The 16,951-nt window shown below is 31.7% G+C and overlaps 1 protein-coding gene across 2 annotated transcripts in view; it reads right to left on the bottom strand.

Annotated features, from left to right (window-relative positions):
* Positions 1-16,951, bottom strand: part of LOC114329513 (uncharacterized) — a 210,544-nt gene that overhangs the window by 26,531 nt on the left and 167,062 nt on the right. For both annotated transcript variants that reach the window (XM_028278653.2, XM_028278652.2), the window contains 2 exons: positions 16,697-16,784; positions 6,115-6,188 (listed from right to left, as the gene is read on the bottom strand). In XM_028278653.2, coding sequence (XP_028134454.1) covers positions 6,115-6,188; positions 16,697-16,784 — 162 coding nt within the window. The remainder of the gene's footprint in view (positions 1-6,114; positions 6,189-16,696; positions 16,785-16,951) is intronic.

The raw sequence follows: 16,951 nt of genomic DNA, 5'->3' as shown, positions 1-16,951 counted from the left end.
CTCCATACAATCAGGTCCGGAAAAGTATAATTTCGGTAGAGGTAGATGGAAAAAATATTTACAATTCACAGTGGTATTGTTAAGGCAAATTGTTAAGCGTACTCCAGTTGTTGGACGCACCAAAGTTTAGAAACATATACATTATCTATATTTACAAAACGGCCTCTCTCGAGAATTTTCCGCATCATTTAAGTTGTCCGACTCGACAAATAGATATGACTGAATAAAAAAAGTCTTATGAGAGAGGTAATAATTTGTTCTAAGTGTGTTCCCAAGATCTATAACTTAAATCTTGTTACTTAGTACACTTGATACTTGACACACTACCTACAAGTACGTACTTAAGTACGTACTTGACAAATTTATAAGTAATATCTCTGATTGGATATTAAAATGACCTCTAAATAGTTGTTCCATATAGAGGTTATGGGTAAACAAATGTTGTGTATATTAGTTTTTATTGTTGTGAGGACAGTGATAAAAGCAAGTTTATAATTGTAGTGACTTTTTAAATAGTTTTTTCTATTCTTATGCTATAATATATCAATTATGCTTTCACTGTTTGTATCATAATAAACTTCATTATGATTTAGATTTTCATTGCGATACAGATTTTTAACCAATAGAATCGCGATATCGCATTCGCTATGTAGGTGGCACACGCGCAGTGATCAATGGCGAGTCAAATACATACGTTTTGACAGTTCTCAATATGTAAACAAACTGACAAATTGCTTAATTTATTTGCGTTACAAAATTAATAAAGTTGAATATATTTTTTGTTTTGAATGATCATAGAAAAAATGGTGTATACAACTTGCATTTAATTATCATTATGAAGCACGTACTCTATACGAAACTCACCGCTAGGCGGCTCGTTTCGTATTCCTCATACTCGCTTTATAATGCCCATCATTAAATGCTTTTTCCATAATATACTATTAAAAGCAACATGTACGTAATTGTAAATGTTTCAGAATTGTAATAAAAAATTACATAGGTACCTATTTGGAAAATGTAAAATGTACCTAGCTGCCTTGATTTACATAATTTGATTACCAACAAAATTTCTACCAATCTTCATCTAATATATTGTTTTCTTACTCTGTTTTGTTGTATTTTAATATTTTAATTCCACAAAAATCAAACTAATTTGATTAAATTCAGAACTGTCAAATTTTAAAATGTTCAGTTGGTCTATCTTCCCACATGACGCGTGTGTGTAAGTGATTAAATGCTAAGGTACTTCGATTCTAAATCTAACCACCCTAATATGCGCGGGCTCGATCCACAACGCAAATTTTTATTTTTTTATACATTTTATGGCTGTAAGTATATTTATTATATTTTTTTTTTAGAAAATACGTATTTATTAAAATTGTTATCAACAATTTATGTTCAGAAATATATTTTTTTAATTTTTGGTATTGTTTTATTAAAAATTTTTGGAAAGTAGTAAGTATTAAAATTGGTTTAATATTTAACTAAAATATAAATAAACTGTTTAAAATATATGAATTTCGTTGACGTCATATAATAGAAGTGTAACTTCTTACGTGCGTACAAAGTACAGACACATTATTTTTTTATTTATTTTTGGTCAGTTATTTAACATATTTATAGTCTGGGAGGTAATCAAATGAATTTATTCTGGTGGTTCGTACTTGTTTGTTAATAAAAATGTCTGTCAGCTGGCGCGACTCCGGGGCTTGTAGCCAAGAAAAAATAATATGAAAATAGATAGAAATAGAAAAAACCCCGAAATTTATATGTCATCTCCGTGCAATCTCCGTGCTTTAACATACATATTATGGTCTAGTGGTTAGAATACCTGGCTTTCGCCCAGGAGGCCCGAGTTCGATTCTCGACGTCGGAAATCCTTTTCAACGAAAACCATTCGTTTATAAATTCGCAAAGATTGTTTGTTCGTGCGTCGCCGCTCCTGCAATATTTAGAGGCTACCTAGCGATAGGTTCCTACGTAGTTTTGTCTTATGAATCCAAATCGGAAAACGGTATTTCGCTATATCTAACCGTCTTCGAGATATCCAACCTCAAAGTTATCATTGTGAAGTCACAAGCCTTCTTGAAATATTTATTTTCTTCCGACAAAGAACCGTCAACTCGTTTTCATATGACGCAACTAAACGTCAAGATAAAATTGAAATGTCAAATAAATAAATATTATTTATTTATGTTAATGTAATTTTAAGTTACAGTTCACTATTCTCAACGAAAACTTTGTTTATTTTTTATTTATTTATTTTTTAAATAAAATAGTTTAAATATTAGTTTTCTGGCCAATATTTACATAAATAAATATAAATAATATGGTATACCTATCACAAATACCTATCCGCTTCAACATCACATTCGGTTATAAACACCTATAGTCGTAAACATCACGGCCTGCCGAGACGCTTGTTTTATTTGAGTTGAGCTGTTTACTCAATGACATATAGTATTATGTAGTATATTATACTTATGTATTATTATATACAGCGTGTCTACCTAAGTTGGACACATATTATGCGAAACTTTATTTTTAATTTTACGAAGAAAGTTATTCTTCAAAAAAGTTCTCTATGGCCTAAAACCGAATATTCAAGCGTCAGATATCAAATCTATATTATAGGGCTTTTCATTCGCAGTCATTTGTTTCGAGCTTCTGTCAAATATCGTATAATTCGTGTATATTAATATTATACACAGATTATACAATATATGGCAGAAGCTCGAAACAAACGACAATCGACGAAAAGCCCTATACGAGGTAGGTGTGTCAAAAAATACGAAGTTCGATCAAGATTAAAGTATCTTTATTTTTCACAATATTGAAAAGCGTTATTATAAAAAGTTGTTTGGAGTTAAAAACTGTGTTCTAATATCTATGCAATCACATCCTTCTGATAAAAAAAATATTTGAAAATTTTTCTCAAATTACGAATACCAACATAATTTTCATTTATAACTCTTTTATAATTAAATTTACGAAGAAATGTTATTCTTCATAAAATGATCTGCATGGTCTCAAATCTAAGATGCAATCATCATATTATATCAAATTTATGAATTTTATTCGAGGTATGTCAAAAAAGATGAAGTTCGATCAAGATTAATGTATCTTTATTTTTCCAAATATTGAAAATTGTTTATAAAAAGTTGTTTGGAATTAAAAACCATCTTCTAATAAATGCAATTACTTTTACATCCTTATAATAAAAAAATACCTATTTAAATATTTTTCTGAAATTACGGATACCAATACCATTTTCATTTATAACTCTTTTATTATTAATTTTACGAAGAACAGTTATTCTTCATGAAAAGATCTGAATGGTCTAAAATCTAAGATATAATCATCATATATAAAATTTTATGAATTTTGTTCGAGGTATGTCAAAAAATATGAATTTCGCTCTAGTACTAGTAAAGTACCTTTATAGTTCATAATATTTAAATTAGGATATAATTGCATACTAAAACATAGCTTTTAATACTAAACAACTTTTTATAATAGAAATTTTCCATATTATGAATTTAAATACGTAAATAAACAAAGTTTTCGTTATGATAGTGCTCGCATTTTCAGCTTGTTGTTTTTAAAATTGACATTTTGATTTGAAAAATAATTGTTTTTATAACACTTTTTTATATTGCGTCGTATAAATATTAAAAAAGTGGTATTATAAAAAGTTATTTTTTTATAAAACTAATTATTTTTATTATTAATTTTCCTGCTCTTTTTTTCATTTTATGCCCCGGTTTTGGGTCAGCTGACACATAATTTGTTAATAAGCTTTGCAACAACTGACTATATAGAAAAACAGCAATGCCAAAATGCTCCGGTCAAATTCGACGCTACCTCCCGGACTAATAGTACTGGTCAATATCTAAAAAGGATTGTAATTTGTGGCGTGGGAACATTTTTTTATTATTACGATTATAATAAAGATTGGCGACAAAAAAGATAAAAATGTAACAATATTTATATCTATTGATATGTGATGCAAAACCAAGAGCAGTGAAAATAATAGATTTATGGGTGACATCTAGTTGTAGTGCTAAAAGTTAGTAGGACAAAAATAGAGAATTTGGAATCTTCATTTAAAGCTCTGACTAAGACAAAGTGAGTTATAGGTAATTGAATGTACCTATATTTTTTTCGGTGAGTACTCAAATCTAAGCATTCAAGCTTAAATAACGGGGACACGATGTATGCTAAACGAGTCCCAGCAGAAGTTGATAGAATTAAAATTAATCAAATTGGACCGCGTTATGTAATAGCGGATTAAGCGCCAAAATGTAGTTTTGAGATAAATCGGTTTAAAGATTTTAAATTTGTTTTTGGTACTATTTCTAAAATATAGTACTGACATGTTTCATATTTAATATATTAATGCAAATGTGAATAGACTTTTACATGTATTTAAAATTTTTTAAAAATAATTAATTTTTAATAGGTATTCCATCAAATGTCGCTTAATTCGTTAATGATTTTTTAAGATATGCATGAGTTAAGATCCGAATACCGGATTAAGAGACATATTTGGCGCTTAATCTGATGTTACCTTACAAAGGATGTCTTTTAATTCGATATCTTTAACGTTAGTAAATATGTTATGTTTTGTAATAAAGAATTAACCGACTATTCGTGGCGCTTGATTCGTTATTACACTTAGAAAGATGCGGATTTTTGTTTATGACAATGGATTATGTACCATTATTGGCGTTTAGTTCGATATTACAAATCCTAGTGTGGGATTTTTTTTAAGAAAATAAAAAATGTCGCTTAATACAGGCATTTAAAAACAGCTTTTTTTTTAAATTTTTTTACAAAAAACATATTTTTATACATAGATTTGCACCCTAGCTGCAAGATGGCACTATTATCTCGATTTTGGACTTTTGGCGGTTAATCCGTTATTACATAACGCGGTCCAATTATGGTGAAAATAGGAGTACCGTTTCGAACTTCTTAGGAAAGAGTGAAAAGTAAAACACGCCATTTCTACAAAAATTAAGATTTATAGTAATCCCTATAAGAGTTTCTGTCTTTTTATATTTTTGAAAAAAAAAGATTTGCAAAATCAAAATTTTTTTTGATAATAACTCCAAAAACACTCGATATACCTAAAAATTATACAAAACCAAATTTTAGGTTTTTCTAACAAATATTTCACTTTGTTTATTATTTTTGTAGGATAAAAAATAAGCGAGATAGGAACGTTTAAGCCTAAATTTTACTGTGAGAATCATGTAACCGGGGACCTTTAGATAATCTTTTATCTATAAAAAATAGGAGTGATAGGCCTTTTAATTTGATTTCATAGTCCTTGAAATACCCTTCAAATGGTTTTTAGATGAACCTGACCTGATATCATACAAATTAAAACATTTTTTGAAACAATTTTTGGAGCATACATTTTGAGATATTTTTGCAGCATAAAATTGTTAATACTATGAACTTCTTCGGGACCTCATTTTATAGATATTTCTGTGTACTTTGAGAAATGTTTAGTAAGTAATAAAATTCATCGTTTTCCCGTTATTATGTATAACTTACTTTAAGATTAATTTAATACTAAACGGTTTTTCAAGTCAGGAATTCATTCGATTTTTTATTATCTTCAATTTTGGTAATAATTTTTTTTCTGTAAAAAATTTTAATTTATGAAGAACCTCTTTAAAACATGCATTATTTTCACTCAAAATTGATTTTTAATAACTTAAAGATTGTTGATTTATTTTAATAAATTTGTGTAACAAATTTTGCTTAGAATTTGTCGCTATATCGATTTATAGGGATATTTTTAATAAAATAATTTTAACTCCCGAGAAGGGGTGGCATTCACCAGGGTAAATTATGACCATTTATACCCATGTTACTTTTATTTCTTGAGGTATCGTCTAACGACTCACCAATTTTCCTGAAAACCGACGGACGTTCTACGAAATTGGAGGTACTTAATATCTCATATCCACGTTCACTGAGTGCACTAAACCTAGGGACCATGTTTCAAGTTTCCCAAAGGGGTCAAAGGAAATTTTATATATCGCGGTGTTATAGACTTGACTAAAAAATATATTTAACAAGAAAAAAACAATAACTCACCTTTATAACTCCAACAAGCATCAATGTAGATAAGAGAACCGTCATGCATAGGTTTATGATGATAATTACGAGAACTAAAAAACACGATACATTAATTATTTTAACTTCCAACAGATCAAACACAACATATTTTAAAACAAATCATATACCTACTATTAGAAATAAAAATGCTAATCTACATTTTGGGTTAGTTAAAATTTTGAGTACGTTAAAATTTAATATTTCCATAAATATTATGTTTCTAAGAAAAGGTGAGGATACTGGTGGAAAAGGTGCGAACAAAAATTCATATTTTATTGTTAGTCGAGGAAATGAAACTGAAAAAATGGCAAAACCTCGCAATTTTTTCGTCCAGCATCGATTTGTACAAAAATTTGGGATTAGGCTCATTTCACCCTCTAGTTCATTTTCTATATTGAGCCGTTATAGGCTTTTGGTTTTTTAAGGGTGAAAACTACCCCTAAAAAAAGTACTTGTAAAAAATTATAGAATAACATTTTAAACTTTAATATTGTCAACATTTGGTTCTTATTAGTTACATAATGATTGTTTTATGCTTTAAGATATACTATCATAATAAGTCATCCCTTAAAACCACCCTTGTTGGAGCTATCTATCTATCTATCTAATCAGCCCTAAACATCCATCCTTGGATATAGGCCTCCTCTTCCTTCTTCCATGCCTCTCTATCTTGGGCAATTTGCATCCATTTTGACCCAGTGTGTTTCTTCAAGTCATCTGACCATCGCATCTGTGGCCTTCCCCTTTTTCGTTTGTGGTTCCATGGTCTCCAATGTATTATCATCTTAGTCCATCTTTCATCCTTCTGCCGTAGGGTGTGTCCGGCGAACTTCCATTTAAGCTTTGCTACTTGGGTAGAGACGTCTTTCACTTTTGTTTTGTTACGGATCCATTCGTTTTTTTTCCTGTCTGATAATTTAATGTTCAGCATTTGTCTTTCCATGGCTCTTTCTGTCTTTGCTATTTTTTCCATATTCTCTTTTGTAAACGTCCATGTCTGAGAGCCATATATTAAAACAGGGAGTATACATTGATTGAAGACTTTTGTTTGTAGGTATTGCGGGTATTTTCTGTTCTTTAGAATATAAGACAGTTTTCCGAATGATGCCCAGGCCAACCTTATTCTTCTCTTTATTTCTTCGGTCGGATTTTCTTTATTTAATCTAGTGATTTGTCCTAGATATATATATTCTTTTACTTGTTCTATTCTTGTTTGTGCCACTGTAATTACTAGTTCTTCTTGTTGATTGGTCATGGTTTTTGTTTTACTGTAATTCATCTTCAGTCCTATCTTTGTCGATTCTCTATCTAGTTCTTCCATCATTCTTTGTAATTCTTCACTTCTTTCTGCTATTAATACAATATCATCAGCATATCGTAAGTGATTCAGATATTGCCCGTTTATGTTTATACCCAAACCATCCCAGTGCAGTTGTTTGAACACATCTTCTAGCGCTTGGTTGAATAGCTTGGGCGAGATGGTATCTCCTTGTCTTACTCCTCGGTTTATTTTAATAGGCTCCGTTTGTTTTATTAGCTTAATAGTTGTTGTTGCCTTATCATATATATTTGTAATTAAGTCGGTATATCTGTAGTCTATTCTGCTGTTTTGTAGGGAATTCTTTACTGCCCAGTGTTCCACACTATCAAATGCTTTTTCGAAGTCAATAAATGCCATGTATAGCGGGATATGATATTCGTTAGCTTTTTCGATTAATATCTTCATCGTTAAAAGGTGGTCACTTGTACTGAAGCTTTTTCTAAATCCGGCTTGTTCTCTTGCCTGGTATCCATCTAATTTAGTTGTTAATCTGTTTGTTAATATCTTGGTTAATAGTTTGTACATTACATTTAGTAAAGTTATGGGTCTGTAATTCTTTAGATCCTTTTTATCTCCTTTCTTAAATAGTAACAATGTTACTGCTTTGTTCCAAGTGTTGGGTATTTGTTTTGTCATTAATATTTTATTCATAAGTGTGTACAAAACTTCTCTAGTTGTTTTCCCACCATTTTTTAGCATTTCTACAGTTATCCCGTCTTTTCCTGGCGATTTATTATTCTTCATCTCCTTGAGTGCTCTTTTTATCTCATTCTTACTGATTTCTGGTTGTAAGTCGGAATTGACATTCTTTATTTTTATTTGTAATTGCTTAAGCATTTCTTGTGTTGGTTTCTGTTTTGTATTGTAGAGGTTTTTATAATATTCTTGTGTTATTTGTATAATTTCTTCTATATTATTGGTCTCTATGCCTTCTTTGTTCTTTATACTATTAATCTGTATGCTTCCAAGCTGTGGTTTTAAGCACTTCATATTTTTGTTTTGTTCAATGGTTTTTTCTATTTTTTCTTCCTGTATTCTCCTTTGACTTTCCTTGATTTTCCTTCTGATAGCTTTGCTTACCTCTTTGTAATCTACTGTGTTTCTCTTATCTTGTTCTATTAATGTTTTTCTTTTGCTCATGAGGTTTTTTGTTTCCTGGGATATATAGTTTTCCTTTTTTATTCTTGTTTGTGCTACCTCTTTTCCCGCCTTTGCTAATGTATCGGTTAATAGCTGATTTATTTCATCGATATTTTTGTTTTCCAAATCTCTAGTGGCCGGTATACTCTCCCTTATTTTTTGTTTATATTCCTCTTTTGCTTTCTTAAGTTTTCCCATATCTAGTTTCGATCTATTTTCCATTTTCTTTTTTGTTTCGAATTGGCTATTAATGCTGAGTTTGGCTCTGACAAGTCTATGATCACTACTGGTTGAGAAACGATTCAGCACTGTAACATCTTTGATGATGGCTTTTTCTGTAGTAAGGATGTAATCTATTTCGTTTTTAGTATTACCGTTGTTGGAGCTATATATAAAAATTACTTATTATAAAAGAATAATTTCGGCTTGCATCGATTTACATAAAAATTTGGGATTAGGATCATCTCACCCTGTACTTCATATTCTATGACATGCTCAAGGGCGTCGATTATTTTTAGGGGTGTAAACTACCCTTATTGTCAAAAATTATATAAAAACATTGTAAACTTTAATATGGGTAAAATTTGGTTTTGATTGGCTAAAAATAATGCTTGTTTTACAGATTAGTGATTGTTAATGATTGAATTAAAGAATTACAAAAACATATTTACACAAAAATACGAATTTACAAATGTGTAGAAGTACAAATACAAATAGTTTTAAGTGATCTTCCAGTATACGAATCAGTTCTGTGGTATTATACATGCATTGAAAATGTTCCATAAATGGACTATTCGAATATTTCAAAAAAAAATTCGTTTTATAAACATAGCTCCTTCATTTTTGGCGCTAAAAAGTTTTTTAAAAACGATTTTGTAAGATTTTTGAAGAACTATAATACTGTGCAAATTAAATTCAGTTATATCCCTTCCTTTTTAATTGGGGTGGGTTTAAAGGGCTCGATTAAGGGGGTGTTTGCTCGTAAATAGAGGTTTTATACGTCTATATCTCGCTAACCGTTTACTGTAATAAAAATATATGCACAACTAAATTTTAGTTAATAAAAAAGCTACAATTTAGTAGTTTATCGTTTTTTTCGTATCTCCAGTATTTTCGGAGATATTTGGAAGTAAAAGGTGAAAAATACAAAATTGCAAAAGATCAATTTTTCTTTTAAACTCCAATTTTTCTAAAATTAGGTCTTTTAAATAGATCAAACTTCTTGGGTTTATTGACAATAGAAATATACAAGGAATTACAGAAAGGTGAAGACCAATTTTTAATTAAGAGGGTAGTTAGGGGGTTATTTTTACTGATTTTTTCGTAGAGAAAAGCAGGTACCGAACTTTTTTTGATCATAAGTTGCTCTATTTTTATGTTAGAAATTTTTTAGTATTATTCTTTGATAGTATTAATTGCATACTTGAAAAAAGATAATTTAAGTATTCTTCGAAAAATGCAAAGTTTTCCCGTTATTTGGCTTTGAATATTTCAAATTATGCATTTGACGACAAAAGCTAACCTTTAACATGTATCTCGGTTTGTATTGGTCTTAAAAATATTATAGAATAAGAATTTAGTTTGTGTTACTAAAAGATACAATTTTGTATGTGCAGATTTTTTGATGAAAAGCATATTTTTCGAGGTATTCTCAAAAAAACCCTCTAAAAAGTCGATTTTTTCTACGAAAAACTGTTACTTTTAAGCGCGAATAACTCGAAAAATATTAGTTTTACGAAGAAAATGTAAAAAACATTTTTTTCTTAGAATTGCTTTTTGCATCGATTTACATGGTTAAAATGTAATAAAACTTTCCACCCCCGAGATGGGGTGGCAACCACCCCCAAGGTTTTAGCGTACAGCGACATGATATAGAAAATGATCCTTGGACTACTCCCTACCTTCTGTGAAAATTTCAAGTAAATCCATGCTGGACGAAAAAATTGCGAGCCAAAATGCTTCATTTCCTCGACTATGTGTATTCAGTCAAGACCAGCTTTATTCATCCTGCAGGCACGCTGTCGTAAAATTTAAGACCAAAGCACTTGATCGTATTCCCCACTCATACGACACTGTCAAGTACATCGAGCATTGAGTTTCTAGGTTTGTGAGATTCAGTGTGTTTCTAAACTAATAACCAGAGTCAGGCAAATATGCAAGAGTGCATATGCATATGCATTTGCATATTTTTATATTTTCTTTTGAATTTTGCATATAGTGGTATATTTAAAAATACGGTGCATATATTAGGTTTCAAAACGAATTGCGCATGTTTCTTGGAAGAAAATACTGTAAATGGAATATTCCAAATGAAAAAAGCTTAAGAAGAAACCAGGTCGATTCTGTATATTCTGCGGTACTGTAGGTACTGAGTAATATAAAATTAGATATAGTTTTAAACGTTACATCGCACATTTATTAATCGAATCTCTTAAAAATGAGCAAGCTTGTAAATCGCATTTAATTGCTTCCAAGCAGTTGGACAAAACCAACGCACTGTTTAAAGGTTTTTGCAAGACGGTTTAGCTAATTTTTTTCTTCCTTTAGTTATTCCCAACGAAAAATTTTTGGTTTTTCTTTCAGATGCTGCACCTTAGACGGTTAAAGTGGGAAACAATTTGAAAAAAATTATATCCACGTTTAGTACATACAACTTTCCTAGCACATGATTTAAATAATGTCGCAAAGGAAATTAGAATTAAATTTCTTCTTGTTAATAATTTAATTTTAAATATGAAAAAATATCTCTTAGGGCAACTATAAGAACTGGGTTGTATAAAAAACATTTGCCGAATCTTCCCCTTCCACAAAAACCTATTGTTAATGGGGAACTTAAGTTCCCCAGTAAGTAAGAAAGTTCCCCCTTAAGTAAGAAAAGCCAGTAATAATGGAATCAGCTGACGATTCTTCCGAACCACTTAGACTTTTCAAAGAATTGCTGAAAAATAAAATAGTATATACCACAAAAACTTTGATACATAAAATCAAACTATGATTTTGTGCCAAGTTGCATCCTTCAGCTACACGATGCAAGGTTATCTTTAATTGAAGCAGTTAAACTAATAAAAAAATTTAAACTATCTTGCAAAATTGTTGTGGGACAAATTGGCAAAGATATTTAAAAAAAATTTAATTCAGTCATTGATAAAATACTGGTTTTATATTTCTATCTAAGGTTGCAAATGTTTTAGGGCTGGTGTTTGTAGTAAACTGAATAGAGAATTGAATAATGTTTCAAATGAGCTAGCATTCGACCCCAATCTATATTTTAAAAAATCATCGATTAGGTCATATGCGTAGACGGATATCGCCACCAGTCTGATATGTAATAATATGCAAAGAAAAACAATAATTTAAAATTAAAAATCGACCAGTCTGATGATTTGCGTTTGGAATTTATTTTGCGCTTCACTCCCTCACTGTGTAGTACATAATTATAAAATTAAAATACCACAAGATAGTTCCAGATCAAAACTAACACTTAGCACAAATGTTTTTAAACAAACCAGCACATACACTGTAGCGTTTAAACTTGTTTAAACTGAGGAATAATAATGGAAAACAGAAATATATAATATATAAATGAAGGTAATTCATTATTAAAAACGGCATATTAATTGAAGCATGGAAACCATAATTCAATTAATAGCTGCTAATATTGACGATGAAGAAAATAAAGTATTACCTGCAACCGCATTCAACGCAACGAAGTACAAACCTTGCATTTTATATCACCAAGGTTTATAATTAAAAAAATAAAGGTCAAAGGCTGAGAAAATTAGAGGAAAATACGAATCCCCATCAATAAATAACAATAATGAGGGTATGAATCAATAAACCTGCCAAATTTTTGCGGATAAATAAATATCAGTGAAAATTTTTGCATTTTCTTCGTAAGGGCTTTACTTTAGGAAACCATGTGAACAAACTGATGATGACGAAAGAACATTGCATGATTGAACAAGGAAAATGCATTTTCTAGAGGTATTTCGAAGTATGTAATGAAACATGATAAACTTGTTATTCTCGGAAATAATTGAAGGAAATGAGTTCATTATTACTCTGGAGTTGTTGGGCTCGCTGAACACGAATATTTTGACGGTGATGGCATAAAGGAGGGCGCTCATGGTTGGCTCGGAACGGTAAGATTAGATCGGCAAAGTTTACCACGCACTGACTCAGTCTCCTCGGCAGTTTCGTATCAGAAACAGTTTGATACAGACTTAAATTATTTTAAAAATGAGTTCTAGTGCATCAGAGTCTGAAGATGTTATGATTGCCTTAGCGTGCAATGAAATACAAAAACAAAAACCAAGATAATGTATTCATAACACTAATTTAAGACGAGAAACTTATGGGGAGTTTTACCATTTGTTTCCTGAGCTACTCGAAAATGACGGGTAGTTCTTCAAATATTTTCGAATATATAGTGTTAAATATTCCCTCGAACTTTCTGTTAGAAGTTCGTTGGCCATAGTGCGTTTATTAAAATTCAGACGTCTACCTTTTTATGCATAAAATACTACTAGAAATAGAAAACGGCATGGGACCATTCGGCAGTTTTTGTCCCTTCTAAGGCTGCACCGACATTGGATCCGTATTTCTCCGATCCGATATCAGGCGATTGGTAGGAGAAGCTACACCAGAGAAGCAGTTGGACGTCGGTCGATATCGGATCGCATCGGATCGGAGAAATACGGATCCAATGTAGGCGCAATCATTGAACAGGTACCATGGGTTTATTTTTTAATCCGACCTCGGATCGGATTGGATCGGAGAAATACGGATCCAATGTAGGCGCAATCATTGAATACCATGGGTTTATTTTTTAATCCGACCTCGGATCGGATTGGATCGGAGAAATACGGATCCAATGTAGGCGCAATCATTGAATACCATGGGTTTATTTTTTAATCCGACCTCGGATCGGATTGGATCGGAGAAATACGGATCCAATCTAGGCGCAATCATTGAATAACATGGGTTTATTTTTTAATCCGACCTCGGATCGGATTGGATCGGAGAAATACGGATCCAATGTAGGTGCAGCCTAACATTCTCCGCCGAAGCCGAGACAATACAACCGGTCCGAGTCGAACGTTCTTTGGCGGTGCGCGGTAGCAAAATCTGCCATTTGTTGTTAGCCGAGCCGACCTGTCTGAACCGATTCAATACGTGCCTTCCTTAATAGGTACCTGGTGCCTATAATCGACTTCGTCTAAAGTTGTCAGCCCCCCAGAGTGATGCGCTTGTATCAGTGCAAACTCATCATTTTGAGGTTTTTGGCGATGCTGATCACAAATATCATGACGGCGATGGACTCTGACACACTTTTTGCCAGGACGGGCCTCGTCTCCTGAAGTTTTGTGAAAATTAGATACAAAATCAGTGTGCAAAGTCGGTAATAGGGGTCATTTTGGGTCGCTGACTAAAATATCATGACGGTGATACTCGTCGACGCATATGATGACTAAAACCAGGACTGGCCGCGTCTTGAGTTTCGTAGCAAATCGATATATAGCAAATCAGTGAAAACTCGTTTTTAGAGGTTTTTGGGATGGATGAACATGAATAAATATCATGTCGTCAATTAAATTTGATACAAAATTAGTTGGCCCTACTCATCATGGTGCCTCGGAGACCATCTCCGACATAATATTTTTATAATAACATAATTTTTATATTTTTTAACAAAAACTTCATGTTTATGATAAGCTATGTATCTATTTTCTAACCATCCAACATTTTCGAAAGTTCATAATACAGTGGAACCTCGATAACTTGGATTAATCGGGACCGCAGCCGATCCGGGTTATCGAAAATCCGGGTTAGCCAGAGAATATAATAAAAATTAATAAAATACGGTATACTTACAGATAAACTCCGTTATAATTGAAATAACATGAAATATATATGCACAGCACCTACACATCTAAATTATTAAAAACATGCAAACACAAACCTTGCAAACGGAAGCAAACAATACAAGACTGTACTACACACAATACAGTCACAATCGGAACGACGTTATGAACAGTGAAAACTAAGACCATTGTTTAAGAAAGAATTTTTAAAATAGTCTTTTAGTATTTTTTAAACAATGCTAAGACAGTTTGAAATAAATAAAGGAATAACAGGTGCCTGTTGTTTCCGATAAATCCGAGACAATGACCGTCGCTCCGCCGCCGCCGTGTGCCATGAGTCATTTTTACTATCGTATATATAGTTCAAATTATACAAATACACATTATCTCTCAAATATTATATTACCTGCTATCCCTTGCAAGATAATTCGGATGGAATTCCCCAGATTAAGAGACTGGGCTGGTATCAAGCACAAAATAATCTGGAGAATTCCATCCGAATTATCTTGCAATGGATAGTACATTTTTATTGTTGAAATGTTTTTCTGATGAAAATCGGTCCGGGTTAGCCGGGCTTCCGGGTTATCGGGGGCCGACTTATCGGGGTTCCACTGTAATAATATTTTTGACACACTATATTGGAGATGTTAAGTCACAATGACGACCTCTCGTAGATTTCGGCGGAACTAAAATTGAGGCCTTTTTTCTTTTTATTGCCCTGCTATAATGGTGGTTTTAAATGTCAAATCGTTGTTAAAATCTTCGGCACTAATTTCGAAAATCAAGAAGCTGAAAAATTTAGTGGTCCCATCGATTAATCTACCAGCATTAGTAGAATCAAAAAGAACGTGTTCGTCCTAAATTTACTCCAAATATTCTGCAACGCAACATACAAATAAAAACATTTTCAAAAAAAGGTTTGCAAGCTTTTAATTAAATCTTTTGTATTAAAATTTATTAATTATACTGATTTTCGAAAATACTGACAACGATTTGACATTAAAAACCCCCATTATAGCAGGGCGATATAGTTATTTTCTTAACAAGTGCAGAAAGGCATACTTTTCCGCACGCGACTGGGGTTTGCCGAACGACGCGAAGCGAGAGTTCAGCAAGCAGTCGAGTGCGGAAAATAGACTTTCTGCAAGAGTTAGGAACAATATTTTTTCTACGAGTCTTTAAAAAATGACCAAATCTTAATCAATTAATTTAATTAATATGAAAATACATACACAAATTAATTCTTTGACAACGTTGTCAAAATCAAACTTTCAATATAATTAGTTAGCATGACGACGATCTTGGTTTCCATGACGATGATTCAAAATGACTGTTATTGCCTACCGATTTGACTTTCGAATATTATGTCAAAATAATTTTATTTCATCGAATTGTCGCGTTAATTTCATTAAAACAGGAACACAATAAGATACATTTGAAATAAAATAGTAAATAATATCTATATATTAGTGTGTTGCATATATTATAATTATTTTAAGGACATATTAAAATATCTACATGCGTGCGGAAAAGTAAAACGCGTGCGGAAAAGTAAAATGCGTGCGGAAAAGTAAAACGCGTGCGGAAAAGTGAAACTTTCTAAACTAAAACGCATGCGCGAAAGTAAACATTTTTGTACGCTTGTAGAAAAAAAAAAGAAAAAAAGCCTCAATTTTAGTTCCGCCAAAATCTACGAGAGGTTATCATTGTGACTTAACATCGCCAATTATATACCTTTTATCATTTTTAAGTACACATTTTAACCCTTAGTCGCCCACCACGTTTATAATTTTTTTGACAGTTATTTACCAACGGTACTTCAAGTCTGCCTTATTATTTCGGTTATAACTTTTTAAAATAAGCTAAAAGCGTTGTTTTTTCCCAACGATCCTTTAGAGTACATATAAATCATATTGTGTATTTAACACGAACTCGTTTGAAAGACGATTGAAGTATTAAACGTCAAGTGATAAATAATAAGTGATATATAACAAAACATTCTCAAGTTAGATCTACTTCAATACTTGGGATATCATCATCATCATCATCATCATCAATCAGCCCTTTGCATCCACTGCTGGATATAGGCCTCCCCTATTGCCGTCCACTGTTTTCTGTCTTCGGCTATAAGGGTACCAGATTTTGGTGGTACTCGAAAGTACCGTGGTGAGACTAATGGTTAAAGGTAGAAATATAAATTAAATTATTGTAAGTTTAATAATAAAACATCACTTGCCTGCCCATTGAGGTAGCCAGTCAAATACTATAGTTTTAAATTCCACTCGTACCAAGAGTACGACTATTATTCCAATTATAGAGAGAAGCTGAAAATAAGAAAATATTTTTTATATATGGTTTACAAAATGTTATAACAGTACAAAATATAATAACAAAATGAATATTAATTACAGTAAAACGGTAAACGAACTTGTCTTTCAACTAAAGTAATTGATGTTATTGTATTGTAGCATTTTTATTTTCCCATTCTAAG

The sequence above is a fragment of the Diabrotica virgifera genome, chromosome 7, assembly GCF_917563875.1.
Source record: "Diabrotica virgifera virgifera chromosome 7, PGI_DIABVI_V3a".
Taxonomy (NCBI): Eukaryota; Metazoa; Arthropoda; class Insecta; order Coleoptera; family Chrysomelidae; genus Diabrotica; species Diabrotica virgifera.
Note: the sequence above shows the minus strand (reverse complement) of the source record. Positions and strands in the feature narration are given on the sequence as shown.